This window comes from Malaclemys terrapin, chromosome 9 (genome assembly GCF_027887155.1).
Source record: "Malaclemys terrapin pileata isolate rMalTer1 chromosome 9, rMalTer1.hap1, whole genome shotgun sequence".
NCBI lineage: Eukaryota > Metazoa > Chordata > Testudines > Emydidae > Malaclemys > Malaclemys terrapin.
In genome coordinates, this window is record NC_071513.1 from 51,955,215 (window position 1) to 51,979,718 (window position 24,504).

Consider the following 24,504-nt stretch of genomic DNA (forward strand, 5'->3'; position numbering starts at 1 on the left):
AAATGCTTATTTGAAAAAATAACCCACTTTGGAAAACAAAAAAAAGTTGATACAAAATTTCCACAGAAAGTTTTAAAAAGCAAAAAATCAGTTTTGAAAACCAATGGAACGCAAGTCTCTGAAGTTTTTGTGATTTATTCTTATTATTATGTATTATTTATTAACATCATCGTCCCTAATCAAGACCCACTTTTTTAAGGACCAAGAAGACTTTAAATATCAATTTTAGCATAGAACACATGTACAGGATGAATCAAACCTAAGATGGCTCCGTTATAAAATGTAAAGAAATAATTTGAACCAACGGACAAACTCTTGTTACTTTCCTTGTTCTCTTAAGGTCTGCTCTACACCAGGAGGGTTTTGCTGGTGGAGTTATGCCAATATAGTTCTACCAACAAAAGTCTCCAGTGGGGATGCAGTTAAAGTGGTATGAAAGGGCTTATACCAGTATAGCTTATGCTGCTTTGGGGAAACAGCATTAGCCATATTGGTATAAGTGCAGTTATGGCAATAAAAAACCATCTACACCAGCTTAGCTATGTCAGGTTTAAAAAAAAAGCCACACCCTTAACCAACAGCAATACTGGTAAAACTTTTAATTGTAGACCAGGCTCAAGATTCTTGAAAGAATTGTCCAGTGACTCTTCACATTCTTCATATTTTGCAGTCTGATTATAAAAAATTCTCATATTTGTCTCTTGCTGTGGTGATCTGGGCAAGTTTTCTCTCATACGAGCATAAATAAGAGATGAATGCTGCATTGCTACAGAAAATCAGTGTTCACTAGGTTACCACCTACCTTCGTTGGTGTAGGAAGTAATGACTGGTGCCTGCTCGTCAGGCTGCATCTGAACTGGTTTGCCTGTTTATATGAAGAAAACATTCCCGTGACTAGAATAAAATGGAATTTTCTCATCCTAGAGCAATGGGCACCAACGCCAGAACCAGGTTAAATCTATAAATGTGGCACACCAATGAGCTAAATGGCACTGAGATTCCATTCTATAGCTTTTATAGCTTGTAAGGCAAATTGATACAGCAGAGCTCAATATTCTATGTGCTGTGTGAACCAATTCCTGGGCTTCAAATGCAAGTGGAGTGAACAAGGGAGTGCTAGTTGGGAATAGTCCATGCAATTCAGGCAGTAGGGGCAAAACCCTGGCTGAGGAAGTAGGGAAGGAAGGAGAACTCTCTGGAGAGGCATGACTGGCATCAACTGAATTCTGTTTTATTGAAATGTATCATACTTGCATAAATAGTCTAGGTCAGTGTTTCTCAACCTTTTCAGATTGGCAACCTCATATTTGAAGTAAAAAATGTGCACTCCCTTCTTACATTTACTATATGAGTAAAACATGTATCAATAATTAGTATGTGTGTGTTTCAGTAGGCTGACAGAGAATACATGACCTTGAAAGGGAAGAGGTGCGCAGGGAGTGGGGAGTGAGATTTTCTTTGCTTCAGATTGTAATAAAGTTTTGAATGTCTTGTGACCCCTGATTGCCTTTCATGAGCTCTCTAGGGGCCACACCCCATCTCTTGAAAAACACTAGTCTATTGGTAAGGACCTGGACTGGGTGTCAGGAGACCTACGTTCTGTTCCCAGCTGCATAACCTTGAGTAACCTCCTCTCCTTTTGTTTGTGTAGATTGTAAGTTCTGTGGGGCAGGGACTGTCTCTCACCATGTGTGTGTACAGCACTGAGCAGAATAGACCCTGATCTCAGTTGCAGCCCCTAGGTGATGTGGTAATACACACGTTACTAAAAAACATTAATCTATCCCACAGGGCTGCAATGACATTAAGCTAGCACAGTCAGCAAATGCCATTTAACACTGAGCAATATCTTGCATATGGCCTTGGACATTAGAACCTGATTCACTGAGGATGAACATTGATCATGACACTAGGGTTATCCCTTACTGGTCTTCAGAAAGTGTCATGGGATCTGTGTCCCGACAGCAGAAGGAACTTCACTTTAACAGCTCATCTGAAAGGCCAGATACTTTTCGTAATTCACAGCTGACATGGATCAGGCCTGTGAATTATGAGATCTTCATGCACTGTATGTGGCAGGAGTGTGTTTTTTTTAATGTGGTTCAATCTCCGTTAATGTCATACCGTTTGTAAATATTGCAGCAGCACCAGCTGCTCCACGGTGTCAGAGTCCTCATAAAGACAGGAATGCGGCTGATTAAAGTGAATTTTTTAACCCCTTTGGTGCTGGTGCATTAAGAGCTGGCTATTCCTTTTGGCATCAGAAAGTCTTAATTATCTTCAAGAGGACTCATCTTGTGTCCTGAAGGCAGGCTAGAGGAAAATGTATTGATACTCAGATTTACACTGAACTACTAGAGGTACTTCAGTTAACTCCGTGTGATGGGTAATTAATTCTGTCCCTTCTAGTCCTGGTGAATTTCCTGATCTCCACTACGTAGCTATCGTTGAAAACCCTCTCAGGCATGAAGGAAGAGCATGTTAAGGCTCTAAAGATATTAATATTTATCTGCTTTTCTTATTTGTCATCTGTCTGTCTGATATGGTCGAAGACAATTACTGACAGTACCTTGCCACAAGATATTGCTTGCTTGCTTATTGTCTATGGGCTGAATCTGCTCCCATTGATTGCAGTGGGAGCTGGATCAGAACTCACATTAAGCAATGCATCAATAACATAAAGGGTTTTCATATAGGGGTTATTAGTAGTTCTGTGGAAGCAAAACTTTGTTTCTTTCACTTACCTTTCTTCACTAGAGACCAAATTATATTTTCATACAGGCAAAAATGAGGTTAGTTGGTGGCCTGAGCTCATTCCCTAGGGGCTACTTATGTTCCATAACAAATCCAGGGCACAGTTTTGTATAACTGGTGGTATCCTCTTAAGAGAGGGACTAGTGGGAGGGGTTATAGGTCAGATAAGAAGTGGATTGGCTGAGCTATATGGAAGCTCAGGACTAGGGGACAGATTGTTCCTCATGTCAAAAACAACTGTGCAGAGGACTGGAAAGTTGGGAGGATCCTCCCATGCAATTTGCACCCAACTTTTCCATTAGTGGTTGAAGCGATGAAGGATTCACCTTCTCAATAGGACAGGGTTTTCTGCCTCCACGCACCATGAACTACATGGGTCCTGGGTAAACTAAGAGCTCTGTGCAACTGTTAATACTGCCTCAGGTTGTGTTAGCTTTCAGGAGGATTCTTTATTGGTTATAATAGAATCAGAGAAACGTAGGGCTGGAGGGGACCTCCAGAGCTCGCCTCGTCCATCCCCCATGCTGAGGCAGGGTTACGTATATGATAACTATGATGCATGTATGCAATAGTGTGCCCAGCACCTAGCCATCCCACCATATTCCCAGCGCATACACACACACATCCTTACCTCCAGTGGCTCCAGGTGATAGCTAGAGGCAGGAAGGTGGCACTCCCCCCCATTACGCATGGGCACAGGGAGACCCATGTCTGAATCGAGCCTCCCTGTGCACATCACCCAGACACAGTAGGGCCTGGAACGGAACGGGCTGTGATACGCACATTGTTAGTGTGCAGAGCCATAGCTGTGTAGTGGCAGCCTGCAAAGCATCTCCAAGCACTCTGCCTGGCTCCAGCCAGTTCTACGATGCCCTCACTATCACTTGCCTACGTTCTCACCTACAAAATTAGAGGGCAGAGAAGACAACGTACCAGGAAGGCCATTCCCTCTGGGTTGCTGCGATCTGTCGTTTCCATTTCCGTCGCTTTGAAAACCTACATAATGACAAGCATGGGCATGAGAGTCAGACAATATCATTCACGGGTGCTGGGCAGCATGTCGGATACCAGCTAGTGGGAAGATCACATCAGGCCCACTCCTGTTCCCACTGAAGACAGAAATAAAATTTCTGTTGACTTAGCTGAGGCAGGACCAACTCCATGATGAGGAGACATCACTCAGCTAGGCATTATTTACCCAAGAGGACTCACAGAAGAACTGTTGACCCATGAGAATGGAAAAAGTTTCTTTGAAAAATGCCAGTCCAATATTTTCCTTGCTATTTCTGTTTTTGTCCTCCAAACTCAGACTCTTTTTCTACTTACTCCTGCAATCAAAGAGTAATTTATGACATCACAGTCAATTGCTATGAGAATGGTGAATATATCACATGTTTAATATTATGGACTATATTCATCCCTGATGTAAATCCACTGACTTCAAGAGGAAGTCTTTATTTTTCCCAGCCATGGCCCTGTTTTAGTACCCAAACTCTTCCTGATTACGCTGTGTGTTCATTTAAATGTTAGACAAATCTCCTCCCAAAGTAATATGTTGCAGGGCTGTCCAAGAAGAATTTCTCACTGGAAAAGTTTGAAAATCATGATAGTTCATGGTGGCTCACCTTGAAAGTAAGTTCTAAAGCATTTTAGAGATCATCAGCAGGGGAACACTACCACTGATACTAACTAACTCTTCATCCATAGATCCCAAAGTACTTTACAAAGGAGGTCAGTGTCATTATCCCTATTTTAGAGACTGGGGAAACTGAGTCACGGGGCGATGAAGCAACTTGCCCAAGGTCACCTAGCAGGCCAGTGGCAGAGCCAGGAATGGAATGTAGGTCTCCTGAGTTGCAGCCCTGAGCTGTATCTGTTAGGCAACACTGCCTTCTTAGAGGCTATGACATCGTTTATGAAGGAGAGATATGCCACTAGAGTTGGTCAAGATTTCTGAATAGATATTTTCAACCAAAAAAGAAAGATTTTCATTTGGATCGAAATTTTACAGTTTATCAACAAAAAATGGAAATTGAAAACTGAAATAATTTTGGTAAAATGTTTTGGCTTCAGTAAAAATGTACAGTTTTCAAAAACAAAAGTTTTACCTAAATGAATTTTCAAAGCCCTGAAACTTTTCAGCTTTCTAGGGCAAGTTTTCATTGATTTTTTTTTTTTTTTTCATTTTTAGGGTTATTTGGAGAAATAAATCACACTCAATTTTTAAATAGCCCACGAAAAATAAATTGGCATTTTCTACCAGGTCTACCCACTATCCATATACTCCCTCTAGTAACACCATTAATCTAAATACTAATCTAAAATCATGAGTTCATAGAAGGAAGTTATCCAGCTATTACCCTCTCATGGGAGTGAGCTAGTGCCAGGAGTAATTAGTTCCTGGACTTCCTAGCCTGAACAGTTGCTACCCATCCCTTCCCCCTCTGCCCTGCCACCTATCCATTGATCCCCGTTCCTCCATCTAAAACTGCTTTCCATGCTCAGTCTCCCCTCCTCTTGTTTGTGTCCCCAGAGCTCCTGAGCCTTTCTTACTCCCTTTGCCTGCCTACAATGGTTCAAGCCAAAATGGCTTGGAGAGCTGATTTTGCTGTAATTTTGCAGAGCAAATCCTTCTGGAGCGTATCATTGCTGCTTGAGGTGGGCAGACAATTCAGGGGTAATTGTAGTTGCTGGAAAATGTTTTAGTCAAAAATGGCCCCTTTTAATAAAATGAAATGGTTTCATTTTTCAATATCTTCCATCTCCCCCCAACGAAAACTGAAAACATTTTCAGTTATTGTTTCAGTTTTCCTCACTTTTCAGTGAGGAAAAAAGGGGGAAGAAAGAAGAAAGCAAACTGGGAACACAATTTCAGAACCAAACATTTTTTGGAAAATTGAGACTTCTCAGTAAAAAAAGTAGTACATTTTTTTTTAAATTTGGTCTTTTTTGAAAACATTCAAATGAAAATGTTTTCAAAATTTCCAAGCTCATCTTACCCCCACCAGTTCTGTAGGAGAAGGTTGAAAAGCAGTTGGAGACATTGGTGCTGGTGTAGGCATGAAGTAGACAGAAATCAACTGTAGCTAAAGATTAGATTAGCCACCTTTAGATTCACCTTCTCCTGTCTTTTCTTCAGTATCTATATAGCCCCAATCACCAAAGTCTGAAATACAGTTAAAAGAGGTTGGGATTAAACCAGATTGCAGCAATAGAGTGTTTGCTCTTTTCAGCTTTGCAGTGAGGGGAGGTTCTCTCTGTTGTCTGCAAATAGCCCATGATTTCCAGGGTTCCAAAAAGAGCATGGAATATCCCCTGAAGGGATAGGAGATAGGCCAAGGGGATTGTCACAAACGTAACTATAAATGGCTCATGGTGATATTCTTTGCAGACAAAGTATGCACATGCTCGCTCGCGCGCGCGCACACACACACTAAAATAAGACCATGTTGCCCTATGCATCGTTTTGTGGTAGCCACTAATTTGGGATTAAATAACTGAAGCACAGTCAGTTCAACCTGCTCACTGCTTTGCCTTGTAAATCTAATGCATTTTCGTAAACCTTTTGGCAGTGTCTCACACTACATAAAATGTTCCATTGTAACAGGGCATGTGTAAACACGGTCCTCGGCATAATAGCCACATGCCGCTCCATGGGTGTGCCACACAGGTGCCGCACCCCGAGTCACCTGCAATGTGTGGTATGCAACATGCAGAGGCTCTTGTTCGTTAGACAGGATCCATAAAACTAAATTCAAATGGGAAGATTTTAGAGGAGAATTTGCAGGTTTGGGTTTTCATTGCATGTCTTTAAGTTAGGGGGGCAAAAAAAAAAAACCAAAAAACCTGGTGTTCTTTCCCAAGAGCAGATGGTTCACCTCTCATTCTACAACTCACTTGCAGCTTGGCTCTGCATGCATTGCAGCTGCACCCCTTCACTTGAACAACTGCAAATATTGCTTTACCTTGGCTGTGGTGCGAGGCACTGATTTCCGTCTGTCTGTCTGTCCGCACCCTTTGCACTGTCTTCCGCTTCTGAGGGCGAACTATGAGAAGCATCTCAATTGTTACTGCACTGGTGTCTTTTTTAAACTCCACGGTACCCATCAGAGCATTGCCACCGCTTCCTTCCTCACCCAGACCTGCTGCTGCTACAGAACTGGCAGTGTTTATTTTCCACTCTTGGAAAGGCAAATGCTCCCCCTCACCCAAAATGAACTCTGCACACACACAAATAACGTTTGCCCGACCTGCTCAAATGCACCATTACTGCCCTGCCAAAATCTACCCTAATGAATAGGTTACAAGTCACCTTTGAAAGGAAATCCCAGCGGGGATCCACTTCCTAAATCCGAGGAAGGAGCCACATTTCAGAAGGAGAGTTCTAGTTTCAGGACAAGAGCTCCTCTCCCCCTTCCCCTCTCTCTGCCCTTTCAGATTTAAGCACTTGTCTACCCTCAAATCCCCCTACCAGCACTGTTATGCTAGAGGGAATTCATTCTGCAACACTTGCAGTTCTTTAAAAGGATGCCTCTCTGATTCTCCTCTGCCACACCCAAAGTGGGAAACTTTAAAACACGGCTTAAAAAAAATCAATGGCTTAAAAATAAAAAATAACAAAAGGACTGATGAGGAAGGTGTGCAGTTGTGAACAAAAGCCTGTGACTTTGTGTCCTGGGGTGAAGGTTGGTGTAAAGTGGGCCGTAACAGCCATTTTCAGGGGGAACAGCGCTTCCAAAATTGATTAATATATAATCCTAACAAATTAATAAATAACCCTAATAAATAAATAAAGAGAGGTCTGCCCTGAAAAAAACAGACACTCCATTAGAGGCAACAAATGGATCTCCCCACCAATCGGCATGAAGGACATGGTCTTTGAAATCTGTAGGCGCCAGAAAACACTAGCAGCAAAAATCCTGCCTCAGCTGAAAGTCTGATAGCCCACAAACAGGGTAGGAGAGGGAGTACAGCGGTCTGGTTTAGCAATTAACAGCAACCCTGTTTAGCTGGCCCCTACTATTTGTACAAGGTGCTGGATTAGAAATCCTTTCTAATTTTATCTTGGGCCTCCATCCTGTCACAGAGCTGCCAGCTGAGGGATGTTTGGCTAGTGGCCTCAGGGGAATTTTAACACCTGTGGGTTGATGGACTCTCTCCGGCAGTTACACAATTTTGCACGCTTGCAGTACTCATTCATCATGCTGATGCCAGCCCATGGTACTGACACAGGGGATAAAGCTATGTCTAATGGTGTTTACTTTTTGGTGTCACTAGCTCTAATCGCTGTTGGAATTTTTGGCAAGTGGAGGTTTTTTCCCCTCCAATGATTCTGGGGTAAATTTGCTGCTCCTTAATCTATAGACAGGGAGCTAGTACTGCTGACTGGTGTTAGCAGAGTGCACACAAGTACACCTCCCAGCCCCTGATCTACAGCCCCTACTGTGAGCTACTGCCAAGGCACAAGTAGCCAACAGGCAGCCAACCGTCCCTACAAACCCAGCGGGATGCCTCTGTTCAGCAGATCCAGAAATAGCATCCGTGGCTCTGTGCATGCTGCCTCTGCCCAGCCTTGCCACTGCCCCCTTAGTAATCCACATGTACAATGCGCTCAGTATTCCTGGGATGTTCTGATGCCCACACTCCCCTGCTCAATACTTCAGTTCCAATTTGGAGCCTCCTGCTAGCAGAGGAGCAGTCATGGGTCAGGGCAAGAGGTCTCACAGGAAGGAACAGATGGTTTTAGGGCTATTGCTTTGTAACCCACCTTAACACAGTATGGTATGTGGGTCTTTGCCCACCCTGGTGTCTGGACCCCATAAGTATGCTACTGTTTCCATCTAGGGGGAATCAGCTCTTTAGCTTAAGCAGCAGCAGCATGTGCCTTTAGATTCAGAGGTTCCTGCTGATGACCCATCCAGCGAGGCGTTACGGTTGAAAGGAAGGAAAAGAAGGGCATGGGAGATTCAGAAAAGCACTCAAAGTTCTGGGGGCTCAGGCAAACATAGCCTCCAGTCCTTCGGGGGCTCACCCATCTGTGTGTCAGGTCCCCTGAGTTAATGAAACTCTCCTGTGTCCATCATTCTAGCAGCTCCACTGTCCCTCTCTCAGTGGTGTCGCCACCTTGGAGCCCTTTTCTACTCTCTCCTCTGCCACCCAGGGCTGGCGCTTCCACTAGGTGACCCTAGGCGGTCGCCTAGGGCGGCAGGATTTGGGGAGTGGCATTTTGCTGCCCTCGGCGGAAATTCGGCGGCGGGGGGTCCTTCCGCTCTGGGTCTTCGGCGGAAATTCGGCGGTGGGTCCTTCACACGCTTCGGGACCCGCCACTGAAGTGCCTCGAAGACACAGAGTGGAAGGACCACCGCCGCCGAATGCTCAGAGGAGGAGCACTGCCGCCTAGGGCGGAAAAAACGCTGGTGCCGCTCCTGCTGCCACCACATCTAGGCTGTCAATCCTGGTGCCTTTTTCCTGCACAACATCGCTACAAGTACCCTTTCTTCTCCATTTTGCTGTCTAAATCCCTCACCCAAGCCTTGGTCCTGTCTCCTCTAGACTTCTCCTCTCTGGCTTTCTTGAACATCACCATGTCCGCCTATTGCCCAGCCAAAATACTCCTGGTAACATCATCATCTTCCTCACCATCTACTCTGCACATCTCACCCCACTTCTTGCGTTCCCTGGCTCTCCACATCAGATTGAAGCTCTTCATACTTGCCTTCTATACTGCATAAAACTTGGCTCTGGCCTATACTCCTCCCCAACACCTCCCCTCACTCCGTCAGCATCTCAAGCCTCCTCACTCTCTCCCATTCTTATCTCCATGCTTTCTTCCACACTGCACCTTATGCTTGGACCTCCATATTCCAGTGACACAAACCTCTCCTCCTTCATATCCCTCCTCCAAACACCCTTCTTCTGGCAATCCCATTAGACAGACCCAAACAACTGAATGGGCAATGATTCATTAATAATTAGAGGGGAAACCCCTTGTGGTACCAGATTAAGGCTGTCTACATGAGAAAGTTGCACTGATTTAAACTAAGGTATGGATTTAAACCAATCTAGTTAATCTGGTGCAAACCCTGTGTGGCACCCATTTTGGTTTAGGAGTTTCTTTTTTTCAGTATAGTTTAAGTTGATTGGGGACAGCTAACCTTCAATACAAATTTAAGTTAAACCCATGCATCCTTCCTAAAAGCCTCCACCACCTGGTGTCCTGGTGCTTTCTGTTTTTCAGTTGCTTCTGAACCGTGTCTTCTTAGGACTAGACTGCGAGAGTCAGACTCTGGCGTCAGAAGCGGGCACTGGAGTTGCACTGTCCCAAGGGGAGTTCTATACCCATCTATCTAAGTCCCTACAAGGCCCTCCTCACCGTAGTATGTAAGCACCCCCCCATCTCTGGAAAAACAACAGTGTTCTCTTTCTCCATTCCTTCCTTGCCAGCAGAATGGGGTTCAGGATTTTCTCTTTTTAATGAATGAGTCTGTGGGAATGAGAACTCTATTGTGGGGAAGCCTGGGAGAAGAGCTGGGTATTTGGCTCTGAGCATGGCGAGGTTAGTGGTAGTTTTTACTCCTTCAAGCAGTGAGTTTGATACACCTGGGCTGGCTGCTGTCGTCTCCCATTGTCACTAACCTCCTCCTACCAGCCGACAGGATTATCACCACAGCTTCTCTCTTTCCATCCAAATGTATTTTCAACAGAAAATTTGGGCTTTTGACTAAATGAATATATTCATGGGAAGTGCATTCCTTGAAAATGGTCAAATTCAAATTTTTCAGTTTTCAGACAAAAAAATGTTGGTTGTCAGGCTTGCCAGTGGAAAGATCCATGGAACCCTCCCTCCTAATTTTTGGACCATGTCTATTCTTTGTGCTCATAGCCCTGTCATATAGGACAGAGTCGCTTGCCTCTCCTTGTGCATCCGGGCAGCTTAACATATTTGTGCCTCCCTGTCCATCCCCTTTACTTTGATGTGCATGCAGCACTGGGGCAGCAGCCCATGCTCAATGGAACAACTTACCAAGAGATGTGTTGGCCTCTTCATCACCTGGACTCTTTAAATCAGGATGGGAGGTCTGTCTAAAGTGTTATGGCTCAGTCACCAGAGATGGGCTTGAGGTAGTAATCCCCGTGTGAAGTTCTCTGGCCTGTGCTATGCAGGAAGGCAGACTGGAAGATCATAACGGTCCCTTCTGGCTTCCTAATGTATGAGCATGTGGTAATTTAACTCCGTTAAGAGCCACATCTTTTCCTCTTCCCACTGGTGTAAAGTGCCTGTCTCTAGTCCAGTAGGGTTGAGAGATCTTTAGGCCATGACACTTTTATGCATAAAAACCCTGGCATTGGCCCAGCACTGATTCCTGCCCCTTATCCTGGGCCACAGGCAGGTGTTATCTGGAGGCAGAAATTTCACATCTTGGGGAAGGAGGAGGTTACTGCCAGGTTGATTTAAAAATAAAGCAACTCTTTGAAGTTGATCAAGGGTTTGAAATGTTAGAATAAGTCTCCGGGAGATGGATCAGTGGCCAGAGTACAAGTGAGGCTGTACCATGAGAGAGAGAGAACATGTACATAGTGAGAATTATATTATTAAATCTCACTGAATATAAAACAAAACTACAGACCAGAGTTTTTGAAGAAAATACAGAATAATCTGGGCCCTCTACAAGTCTTCTGACTCTAGCAAGTATGTGATGGCACTGGCATTACACATGGTGAGAAGATCCGTTCTGCCACAGATCTGAGACACTGATAAAAGACTGAAATCAGTGGGAGTTCGGTGCTGCTATGTTTTTGAAAATCCCACTAGGTGCCTATCTGAACTTTAAGGCATCCGAATACTTTTTAAAATCTGACCCTGATGACTTTGGGCCCCTCAGCTTTTGGGGGCCCACGGTGAGACACCTTAGAGGGTCTTGACCTTCAGAAAGTGCTGCTGTGTACCTGCCATCTGAAAAGTCAGACCCCAAAATCACAGCACCGGCAATCACTACTCACGTTTGGAAATCTAAGCTCTGGATCTTGAATTCCCCTCTTAGCTGCTGCATTCAGCAGCCCATTCAAATTGTGGTAGCTGTCTGATTTGGGCATGTCAAGCTTCCAAGTATGTTCCCACTGCATTGAACATTCTGGTGATACTGCAGTGTGCTGTAATGGAGTCCTTTGGTCTGCCTGTCCTTTCTTTCTCCCTCTAACTGAACTGCAACACATTGAATTTATTCCCTTTCCATAAGCTACCACTCCATGCATTGCTCAAATGCGCCATTCATTTTGCAGCGTCTGCTGTGTCAGCAGCTGTGCTTTATGATTTAAGACGCAGCAGAACTTTCCACTGAACTATAAACTCCTGTATTCGGTTTCCTGGTATCCACCCAACCAGGGATCTAATTGATGGCTGGGATATTATTGTGAAAAGCGATCAGGCCGTATTTAGGTTGCAGAAAGACAATGAGGATTGTTCATTTACACTGAGCTAAACGAAATGGCCGAAACACCACAAATAAACACAGCGATGGGCACAGACTTTACCCAAATCGAACATAACATGACATTATACAAAGTGCTGGTAATGCCCTCAGCTGTCACCTCTAGGGACATACAGTGAGAAGGCCCTGAGAAGGCCCAAGGAAGGGCAATGAAAATCACTAGTGACAGGGGCTCAGATCCTCAAAGTTATGAAGGCACCTAACTCACTGGCTTCACTGTGGTGTTATTTGATCTGCTAGGGCAAATCCTATGTGTCTTGACAAAGGAAGAATTCAAAGTACAGCATCAGTAGAGGAACCTTCCTGAGGCAAAGGGCTGGGATATGGGGCATGTGATTTTTCTTTTAAAACACATCCCTTCTACCCATCCCCCTTGCCATTTTTGTTGCTTTATGATAGATGTTATTTCTCCTCTTTGTGCAGGAGCAGCTGGTTACTTAGCCTGCAGGATGAATAGCACAGGGACAGCGGTTCCCACATGAGGGATCTCCTTTCTCCAGAACTCATACTCAGGTGGCTGCAACTCGAGACCTCTTTCTATAAAAGCGAGGGAGGGGTCTGTTGGCAGGACATTTGCCACGAACGGTTGTCAGCGTTCAGATTTTCTTTCCCCTTGTCTGCCAAAGAGCGGATTCATTGACCTTCAGGACACTCTGCAAAGCTTTCCTTTTCTCGTTGGCCTATGTTATTAATCCTTTATAATCACCGGGGAAGGGAACTTATCCCTACAACGCAGCTTGGGCACCAAGGGAAGGTTACTCCCCAACAACTGTCATTCTTTAAGAGCATTGCCTCTGGACATTCGCACTTGTCGGAGGTGCTCTCCCAGGCCAGACCATCAGGAAGAGAAGTGGCTGCTGGGATTGCCCAAGTGCTCTGCCATGGCACTGAATGCTCAGATTATGAAAGGGCTTTGTGGAGTCAGTTTGGGTTAGCAGAACTGAGCCAAGATTCCTGTGAGAACAGAAATCTGAGGAGGAGGGTGGATAGTGTGAAGACAGATCTGCTTATTTCAGGGTATCTTTGTAAGATGGTCCAGGGCACCCAGACCATTGGATGGGCTGCTCTTTGCGCACACTTTGTGACCTGCAGAAGCAACATTCTGGAAGTACTAGTGACCAGTGAGGAACCTGACTGTCTTCTTTGAGCTGCCCTTTGCATAGCCCCCATTTACTGGAGTACAGTGAGAAATACAAACCCAGGAATGTGGGTTGAGCAGTTCCAACTAAACATTCTCCCAGGGCAAACGTAAGATCTGGATGCTAAGCTGAGAGAGGAGTGCTGTGTGAACAGAACTCCAGGAAGCAGCCCTGCAGATCTACAAAATGGAGATTTTCCTGAGACATGTTGTCAGTGCCTCCTTAGCCCTAGTAGAGGAAGCTCAGAGGTATCGTCATACTCACTAACACATAGCTCATGGCAATGCACAGCATGGTCTCTTCGAGAGATGAGTGGAAATGGCAGTCACCGTGTACTGAACCCTGAAAGTTACAGGGTCTAGATCAGTCATGGGCAACCTGCAGACCGTCAGGGTAATCCGCTGGTGGGCTGTGAGGTAGTTTGTTTACATTGAACCCCTGAAAGCACGGCCACCCACAGCTCCCAGTGCCATGGTTCATCGTTCCCAGCCAATGGGAGCTGCAGGAAGTGGCGCGGGCTGCAGGAATGTGCTGGCCGCCGCTTCCCGTAGTTCCCATTGGCCAGGAACTGTGAACCACAGCCACTGGAAGCTGCGGGCGGCCAGAAGGTCAATGTAAACGAACTGTCTTGCGGCCCGCCAGCAGAATACCCTGACAGGCTGCATGCGGCTGCCCACGGGCCGCAGGTTGCCCACCACTGGCCTAGATGAATTCCTATATGTCTAAGTCCTGCCCAGGTACGACCTTGGAATCCTTTAAACGTTAGGATATAAAATCTACTATCTCCCAGGTGAGAATGAGGTTTCAGGGAAACCTTGATGACCTAATTTAGGTGGAAATGAGACACCACTTTTGGTACAAATTGGTATTCAGGCACGTAAGGACTGCTCACTCCAAGTGTCCCCAGGGACACACATCACCCACAGGGTCCTCAACTTGGTTTTCTTGGGCATTGCTGATGACTAGAGATCACACCCATTATAGATTACACTGATTATAAATGGACTGGCTTGCGATGCTTGAACACAACACCTATGTTTAACTCCTTCCCTGCTCAGCAGCACTTTGCACCTGCTAAGCCAACCAAACACAGATATGTTTTTCAAGGCAAGAGAAAGTGTTCTTGGCTCACACATCACTCAGAGGGCAGAAGGGGGCAGAAAGGTGGGATGATATTTATTCCAATGGGGGCAGAAAGGGGTATTTACCCAAGAGAGGCAGAATGGCGGTACAGTATTTACTCCCGGCCTCCACATACACACAGAGACCCCTATGGCTGGAGGGGCGCGCAGGGTGAGAAGGAGGAAACAGGCTGCATCATCCCAAAGCACAGCCCCTGGAGTCCTGTCAGTGCCAGGGAGCTGGGGAAATAAGTGCCTCCTGAAGGGGAATCCCTCCCTGAGCTCCCTTTATTAGCAGTCCAGCTCTGCACTGTCCCACTGCAGGCCAGGACCTAAAGGCACAATCCTGCCCCAAGCATTTGAGCCTTAGTTTTGCTAAATGGCATTTGTGATAATGAAGGGAGGGAGGGTAGCTCCCTTTTATGGACACCCAGCCAGCCAGGTACCTATTGTAGCCTCTGTCCATCATGCCCTTGGAGATTTTTTCAAATATTTTGGCATTTTGACTTTTGGAACGGAGTTCTGATAGCATGGATTCGTCTCCTCAAACAGCGATCAGATCCAGTACCTCTGGTTCAATCCATGCTGGAGCTCTTTTGCTATTCTGGACTGCATGGTCACCTGTGCTCTCCACGCTGGGCAAACAGGAAATGAAATTCAAAAGTTCCTGGGGCTTTTGCTATGTACCTGGCTAGTGCATCTGAGTTGAAAGTGCTATCCAGAGCAGTCACAATGGAGCACTCTGGGATAGCTCCTGGAGGCCAATACCATCGAATTGTGTCCTCACTACCCCAAATTCGACTCGGTGATGTCAATTTCAGCGCTAATCCCCTTGTCGGGGAGGAGTACAGAAATCAATTTTAAGAGCCCTTTAAGTTGACAAAAATGGCTTTCTCGTGTGGACGAGTGCAGGGTTAAATCAATCTAACGCTGCTAAATTCAACCTAAACTTGCAGTGTAGACCAGTAGCTTAGTAGTTGTTCTCTAATTGCTCTACCTGTAAAAGGTAAATTAGTCTCCCTGCTATGCATAGGTAAAAGGAAGGGAGTGGACACCTGGCCAAAAGAGACAATGGGAAGGCTAGAACTTTTTAAAATTGAAAAAAGACTCCCCTTTTGTCTGTCTGTTGTTCCCCCCGGGGAGAGGCAGATAGGACAGGAGTATTAATTTTTAGAATCCTTGCGGGCCCCCACCTTCTGCACTCAAAGTGCCAGAGTGGGGAATTAGCCTTGACAACATTTTTCCTTATTACATTTCAAACTCTTTTCTAGTGCCAGTAAGAACCTCTCATAGACTAATAACATGATACTCTAAGGTTTCATTTCAGACCACATCATCATCATCAGAACTTGTAGCATCATAAATTCCTTCCAACATCTCTGCTACCCTCAAGTGGAACACTGCTGGTGCACTCGAGATACCAACAGATAACCAAATAATCCCTACCTGCCAAACACTATGTATCTAACTCTGCCTACATCAGTGGTGTTTGATGGGCTTAGTCCAAAACTCAGAAGCATTTTGCTCCAACCAAACCTGTGCATATTCTCAGACATGTTGCTACCACATTGGAACATCCAGTCAGTTGGTTCAGCAGCCAACGTGTCAGAGCAACCACTCACCCTTTTGGTGCTAATTCCACCTACACACTTACAGCCCGTGAATCAGAGTAATCAGACATCTTGATTCAGATTTCAGCTCTGAACAGCCAATTAACGTGCAACCACATAGATTTCCAGCTCTAGAATGAACTCAGCAAGCCATTAAATTCCATCCAGAGCTTGCCTGGAATGTGCATCCCTGGGTTGCCATGGGGATGACAGGTGGGCATCTCCAACTTCTCACAGACCCAGCAGGATACTGTTGCATCACAGAAACAACAAAGAGTCTGGTGGCACCTTAAAGACTAACAGATTTATTTGGGCATAAGCTTTCGTGAGTAAAAACCTCACTTCTTCGGATGCATCACAGTGAACAATACTTCTACAATGCAGAAATATACCCCTCTGCTCAGAGGCCTGGGGACCCAGGAGAGTGAAATGCATGTGAGAGTCTCCAATTCAGGATAGAAAAGTCTCACCTGTGAAGCTGGAGTTTTTCTGTGTTTCAACTGTCTTTCCCGCCTCCACGTGAGCTGTTGGAAACATGAGCAACTGTTATTGATGTCACTCCTAAAGCAGATGATCACTGTCACATTATGCTCTGCCTTCTGCTATCTCAGCCTCATGGTTTCAAGCCCCCGAGTGTTGACTGGTATAACACTGCATGTCTGCATGAGTAACATGTGGTTCTGATAGGGTGGGGAAGTGTATTCAATGCCAGAATGTGAGGCTGAGTTCTGGGCAGGGCATAAAGGGTTAAAGCAACCCAGAAAAGGTTAGCGAGCCCTCAGGACAGGTCCTGAGCAGTCCAAGTAATTAATTGTTACTTCTCTATTTTCATCATCATTGTTCTCAGCTGGAGAATTTCCATTCGCACCTCTCATCTCTGAGGCAGAGTATCCTGTGTCATTGAAACAGTCAGCATCGCCTACTGGAAATGTGATGGGGGTCTTTTCCTGCGAGCTCCTGGGCACCAGGGGAAAAGAACTGTGTTTGGATTGTTATCCAAAGAATGTTTTTCTGCTTTGCTTTCCATCCCTGGTCCTCTCCCTGGGACAGAGTGATTCTTTTCCCGTTCCACCTCAGTGCGCAGCTCTCACACAAGGCCCTCAGCTTGGTTTTCTTGGGCATTGCTGATGACTAGAAATCACACTGATTATAATGGACTGGCTTGTGATGCTTAAACACAACACCTATTTTAACTCCTTCTCTGCTCAGCAGCACTTTGCACCTGCTAATCCAGTGGTGGGCAACCTGCAGCCTGCACGCGGCCCATCAGGGTAATCCACTGGCGGGCTGCAAGACAGTTTGTTTATATTGACTGTCTGCAGGCACTGCCGCCTGCAGCTCCCAGTGACCGTGGTTCACAGTTCCCGGCCAATGGGAGCTGTGGGAAGCAGCGCGGGCCGCTGGAACGTGCTGGCCACCGCTTCTTGCAGCTCCCATTGGCCAGGAATGCCAGCAGCCCACCAGCAGATTACCGTAACAGGCCACATGCCACAGGTTGCCCACCACTGTGCTAATCCAACCAAACATAGTTATGTTTTTCAAGGCAAGAGAAAACGTGGTTGGCTCCCACATCACTCAGGTCAATGAGAGTTTTGCTTTTGATGTCAATGCAAGCAGGATTGGGCCTTATGTTCCAGAAGCAGCTTTGTTTGTTTTGCAATTGAATCAGTATTTATTTTTACCAGAGTAAGTAAAAGGGAAGAGGAGGGGTCATAACATTCAGAAATACAGAACAATAATTATATAATGTTTATATTGCTAGATTGTCAACATTTTGGCAAACCCTAAAACTGCTGCTGAATCAAATGTTGTTGTTTTTTAAGTTTTCCACGCCAGCTATACTTGGTGCTATCTGTCAGGTTCCCGAGGCCACCAAGACTGTGAGCATAGCATTGGTTATTCTTTTATCACTCCATTCAGAGTAGTAACAGCTGTTCCTTTCATTCTGAGTTTGTTATTTCCACTCAAGATGGGTCATCCCTAGTCAGTTTTTTTCAAGAGCCCCAGATAGTCAAGAGACAGAAGGTGAAAGTACTTTCCTCCACCCCCAAACCTTCCCATAATGCTCTAGGTGAGATTCAATTTTTGTGTGTTCACCTTGCCTAATATACAGCAGAAAGAGGTCCCGGTGTTCACTTACCAAGTTCAGTGGGTTTTCCTTCCTCTTGTTCCTCATGACTCCTTGCATAGCCTATAGGGATATCATAGCTGTCACAAATCCATAGATATACTGTCATTCTTGCCACGAATTTCCTTTACCCATATCCAAAAATACCCTTTGGCTGACTGTGGGTTGAGGAGACTTCCAGTGTCACTGGTTGTTTTTAGAGCTCTCAGTTTGCCAAGACACAAATGTGGGAGTGAGAGGTTCTATCTTTAAAGATGCATATTTCACTTGTTTGACACAATTTACCTCAAGATGGGTCTCATCTCTGAGCAACCTCTTCCCACCTAGTCACAGCCTTAATTAAATTACCATCCCCTTTTTTAGAGCTCTTTATTATCACTCTGGCAGTGAATGCCCATAGAGGAGGGTGAAATACAGAAGGCGTGTATGGTCAAATGGATCTGCTACTCACAGAGAGCACAGAGGTAGAAGGGCAGCAGAGGGAAGCAGAAGATGGCCAGCAGAATCCTCTGTGTATAGGACAGACGGTCATGAAATGCCATTTCCTTTATTAATGTTCACCTGGAATGAACAACCAACATTAAATCAGTGTCCATTTTTTGCAGCTCAGCATTATTTTCATCATCTGAAATGTTCCTCTCTGCTGCCTAATGCAGCCAGTCTTTACACATCATCTCCCACTTCGATGAAGGGGAAGCCACAACAGAAGTATGGAAAGTTCAGTCAAAGAATCTGATTTGGATGGGTCACAAGATGTTTAAAGACAGTTGAAGCCTCTGCAGTATTGCCAGTCCAAGATTCGAAAAATCATGAGATTGGCTTACAAACAATGAGGTTTAACAAATAAGAAATGCTGGGTTCTTTTTATTTTCGTTCTGCCATTGGGGCATGTACAATGGTTTAAGATTCTCTTCAAGCAGGACCGTTAGATATTTTTTTTTAAAATACTGTAAAAGCTGACAGTCTCAGGTAATAACCGGATTCCAGCAGCACCAAATCTTGCAAGACTCCTGATAAAATCGCCAGAGATGTCAGCACTGTAATTAGGATGCCTACGCAAATTCCAGTTTGTTCTTAACATATGCCGTTCTGGCTGGCTCCCTTCTGAGCCACCCCAGCAGCAAAATTGACAGAGTCCTTTTGATCCTCCCTGCAGAGTGACTCAAAGGCTTAGGATGAATGAACCTCGTGTGCTTGGTGCTCTGCAGGTCAATGGCAGGTTTCAGCCTTTTGTTGCTGGTCTTCTGAGTTGTGGTGCCTCCGCCCACGGGGGGCTGAATAAATGAATGCACAACCCCCCTGTTACATTAACCATTTCTATACTGCAGAAGAATCAAGGACCAAGAAGTTTAAGAAGGAAAAACACATTATTAAGGTAAAGAAAAGGGCAAACTTAAAAGAAGTATAGACAGGAACCAGGGATGAAATGATGTTGCAATGCAGTCAGGGGTGAAAGTAAGCCAAAACGGCTGCTGGGTACCAGCCCGTACACAGCTGACCGGGGGTGCGGGGTGGAGTGGGGGCAAAAGGAGCAGCTGCCCCAGGGCCGGCGATTTAAAAGGACCCAGAGCTCCGGCTGCCGCTGTTGCTACTGCGGCAGCGGCTGGCGCCCAGCACCTTTTAAATCGCCACTGGAGCCCCGGATGATGCAGGCCAGGCAGTGTGCATGGGCTGGCTGGGGGATGCTGACCCCCTAGCCCTGCCCCTTCTGCTCGAAGCCCTGCCCCTTCCGGGGGCCAGAGCCAGCCCCCGTACCGGTAAGTCCTCTGTCTTACTTTCACCCCTGAATGCAGTGCACTCAGAATCCCAGGAGCAGCAGAGAGGAGTAAGAGGAGTGCACCCCCAGAGTCTAGGTGGTCCAGGCCACAGTGGAGTGCTGTGGGGATGACTGAAGAAAGGTAAGTTTACAGTGACTCATCAAGGAGTGTTAGAGGCCTGGCCGTTGCTTGTGCAAGGTCTGGTGCTGATAAACCCTTTGAGTGAGACTTCCTCTGCCTACCGGTATGCACACACCAGCTGGGTCTTAATGCACCCTGAGCCCTTTCTTAGCTACCTACATGTAGCAGACAGTACTCACAATAGTGATGTCCCACCCAAGGCAGGCAGATCACTCTCTGGACTGGAGCAGGCCCTTAGGTTGCTTAAACCCTTTCCTTCCCTTGGCTTCCCGCAGAAGGGAGGCCTAATGGAGAAGGCTGCCAGACAGACCTCTCTGCTTGGACAGTGGAGTTCTGGAGCAACCTTCCTTCCTCTTGCGCCAGGCATAGGCTGTCTGGCTCTCCTCTCTCCCTTCTGGTTCTGGCTTGTGGCTGATAACTCTTTGGGAGAGGAAAGCTGGCTTCTCTCCCTGCCCAATGCCCTCTGTCACTGTGGTCTTTGGAGGACTCCCTCAGCATGGTTGGCAGCACTCCTTGGGCTAGGGTGACCAGACAGCAAGTGTGAAAAATCAGGACGGGGTTGAGGGGTAATAGGCACCTATATAAGACAAAGCCTTGAATATCAGGACTGTCCCTATAAAATCAGGATATCTGGTCACCCTACCTTGGGCTCATTAGCAAAATGGACTTCCCTCTCAACTAGCCTGCAGTGAGCAACCGAGCGGGGGGGGGGGGTTCTCCTTCTGCTGCTGGGGTCTTCTCTCTTCTCAGCATGTGCTAGTCAGGCCCATACACAGGATCAGCAGGCAGATTCAGTTTCCCAGCTGCTGCGTGTCTGAGGAACTGCTTCCCTCAGGTAGACCTACCTGAGAAATGAGACGTGTGGCTCACTGGCCTTTTAGAGTGCATGACAGATTCACAAACAGGGTATGGCTGTTTCACTAACATACAGCAGTTTGGCAGTCTGCTTTGTAGGGAAGAGATCTTTGCTAAGCATGCTGAGAGGCCAGCATTACATGCTGAGACTCTAAGGTTTATGATGTAGCAGCCGCATCCTGGCTTCCATTCCTGAGCCTCTGATGTCACACCCAAAAAGGTCCCTCCTGAAAACTGACCAACTTTCTCCAGTTCCACTCATTCTGCTACAACAGTATTAGAGAAAAAAGCTAAGAGTGATCTGGGGTTCATCTCTCACACTGGGCCTGATTCTCCTCTCAAACTGGGGTAGATAAAGGCTAATTCCATTGAAGCCTGTGGAGTTGCACCAGTATAAAACCATCTAAGTGAGAGGAGCATCAGGCCCATACTGAATGATGTGTGGATAGTTTTTAGCTAACTACTATAGAGTATATGCGCCAGGTGAACTAGTAGGCTCCAGCTGCTTTATGCTGTTTTGACAACTGTGATGGGGAGTGTACCCCACACAGACTCTAAAGGGGTTAATGTGGGACTGAGGAGCCAATTAACAAACCTGGCAGCACCTGCTAGAGTGTGAAAGCCAGGCTTAATTAATAATGAAGCCCAGCTGGGGTGGGGCTGGCTGGTGATTATAGAGCCAGGAAGGTTGTAGCAGAAAGGGGCTGCTAGAGTTGAGGATAGTGACATACTTCAGGACTTGGATAGGAAAAATAAAGTGATTTTGTTTAGGGTATTAACTGACTAGTGTGGCATAAATGAAAGTCTTTTGAATAACTAGGCACAAAACTAGACTACAGGGAGAGGGCTAGCTTAGTGGTTTGAGCATTGGCCTGCTAAATCCAGGGTTATGAGCTCAATCCTTGAGGGGGCCATTTAGGGAAAAGTCTGTCTGGGGATTGGTCCTGCTTTGAGCAGGGGGTTGGACTAGATGACCTCCTAAGGTCCCTTCTAACCCTGATATTCTATGCTTGGTAAGGTGGAAGAAACAACTCATCACTTTGTATACTTATGTAAGGGCTTTGATAAAGAAAGGGAAAAGCTTTGTGAGGAATTCAAACATTGTAAGGTGTAACAAAAGTTACATTATATTATTTAGCAAAAAAGATATTGGGGAAATGGGGTAGGATTAGGAAGGTGTTGTTACATTACCTGAGGGATACAGGACAGAGTAAGAGAATATGCAGCACTAACTATTTAGGAATTGTTTGGTGGCAGCTATAGACTATTCAGTCAAGTCTGCTTTGTCATTTAAAAAAGAGCAGAAAGGGGTTGAAGGGAGGGAGTCTGTGGTCACTCTCTCGGGGATAGACGAGGTAGGAAGTGGTCCAGGGAGGCAGCAGCGCATAGACCTTGGCTGCCAGCTCCAGAGTCCCTGGGCTAGAACCCAGAGTAGTGGGAGGTTCCAAGGAAGGTGGGGTGAAACCTGCTGAGGTAAGGGGTGAAAGAACCATACAGCCCAAAGAAAGGCAGAAAACTTGCTGTAAGGTCACTGGACTACATCTTGGTTGGACTCTGTTACTCTGGAAGGGGTGGACTAAAGCCTGATGTGGCTGGAAGGCCAAGTTGCAGGAAAAGAGACCACTGTAGCAATGGAGTGACTATCGGCAAGGGGCACCATAGGGGGAGACAGCTGCTACGCCACTCCTGGCCACAAGGAGAGTCTTCTGCAGTGAGTGAAAAACCCTTTACAGCAACAGTTAGCAAATTTCATTCCACGGTGACTCCCTTCTGACAACAAAATTACTACATGACCCCAGGGGAGAGGGGGCCAGAGCCCGAGCCCCGCTGCCCCGTGTGGAGGGAGAGCTTAGTCTTCAGCTTCAGCCACAGGTCCCAGCAAGTCGAATGCTGGCCCTGGTGACCCCATTACAGCACCACAAAGCAGCTGTAAGCCCAGATTAACTGGACAACTATACAGGGTTGATGGCAGCATTGCATTGCCAGAGCAGCACAAAGCAGCCAGTGTATCAGTGGATCTGGCCCTAAAAGTATACTGATCCTGTGACATATACCAAAATGCTACCAGTATTAGTTAGTCTTCCACTAAAACAAAGCTACTTTTCAAATGTCTTGTATTATCAATTTAATAAAACATGGAAATTCACTTATTGTTTTACATCCTCAACACGGAAAATACTCATTCCAGTTAGCTTAGTAAAAACGAGACAATGGAGCATGCAGGACATAGTCCTTAATCAATATGCACTTTGGGATGGAAATGGTGTACGTCTGTCTGGAAAGCACCTTGCACTCTGTGGGCTGTCCTGCAATGTATAAAATTCAGATCTCTTTTTCATCCAAAGTTTTAAAACCAGATCGGTAATGTGTATTCTTTCCCTGAGCCCTATGCGTGATACTGAAAGTAAATAAATAATATGTAGCTCTTACAGTAGCATTGAAACTTATTGCTTCGTGATTTTAGTGGTAAAGTCTTCTGCTGCTGTTGTAAACCTGACAGCGCTAGTGCCTAGTAGTGATTCTTTGAGACATGATACAATATAATAACAATCAGTACCTCCAAAAACGCCAAGTCCTCGCTATCCCTCTCTAGAGCAGGGTAACCCTTTTATAAGAACTTTTTTTTTTCCTCCAGAATATTCCTTTCTGGTAATGGTTCTTTAAATTTGGCATTACTTCTGCCCTGTGGTGGCCAGATTGCAACTAGTGGCTGCTGGCTGCATCTCAGATCAGGATTGCTAACTCTTGTGATTTCTGGTGATTTTCTTAGTCACAGCTACTGCAATATGGTCATTACCTGCGAGCTCAGCTTTCTTTTTTCTTTTTAAATGAAAGTTTCTGGTTCTTATGGTTGCAGAGAAAAGCTAGAAAGTGTGAAGCAAACTGAACTACATGAGCAGGAGGAAGATTTCTTTGGAGAAATCTTGGCCCTATTGATCTCAATGGGAGTTTTGATATGAACTTCAGTAGGGCTAGGATTTACTGAGGAGTTACTACAAGACTTACAATCTGTCTGGAGAAAACTGTGTGCACCAAACATCTTCACCGCTCCATGCCATATCGCCTAGCATATCCATTAGTGGAATCCAACTACAGCAAGTTGACAGGTTTACCTATCTTGGCAGCAACATCTCCAACGATTGATCTCTTGACAAAAAGATCATGAACAGGATATGGAAAGCTTCTCAGTCACTAGGAAAGCTACATAACAAAGTCCTGAAATCCCACAACATAACCCTCTCAACAAAAATAAAACTTTATAATGCTTTTGTGCTCACATCTCTCCTCTACGGCTGTGCGACCTGGACACCATACAAATGGCATATCAAACAGCTAGAGGTCTTCCATACACGGTTTCTGTATGCCATTATGGGGATCCGCTGGCAGGACAAAATTACCAGCCTGGAGGTTCTCCAAAAATCAAATGCCATAAGCATCAAGGCCATGCTGATAAAAGCCCAACTACACTGGGTTGGACACATCATTAGGATGCCTGAATATCGACTCCCCA

General features: G+C 45.7%; 1 protein-coding gene across 1 annotated transcript in view; it reads right to left on the reverse strand.

Moving 5' to 3' along the window:
- The window catches only part of KY (kyphoscoliosis peptidase), a 45,100-nt gene extending 26,318 nt beyond the window's left edge, over positions 1 to 18,782 (reverse strand). The window contains exons 1-5 of the mRNA XM_054040240.1: positions 18,692 to 18,782; positions 18,253 to 18,303; positions 16,583 to 16,636; positions 3,688 to 3,750; positions 803 to 865 (exon numbers count right to left, since the gene is read on the reverse strand). Of these exons, the coding sequence (XP_053896215.1) occupies positions 803 to 865; positions 3,688 to 3,750; positions 16,583 to 16,636; positions 18,253 to 18,303; positions 18,692 to 18,782 (322 nt within the window). The remainder of the gene's footprint in view (positions 1 to 802; positions 866 to 3,687; positions 3,751 to 16,582; positions 16,637 to 18,252; positions 18,304 to 18,691) is intronic.
- Between the last annotated feature and the right edge of the window lie 5,722 nt (positions 18,783 to 24,504).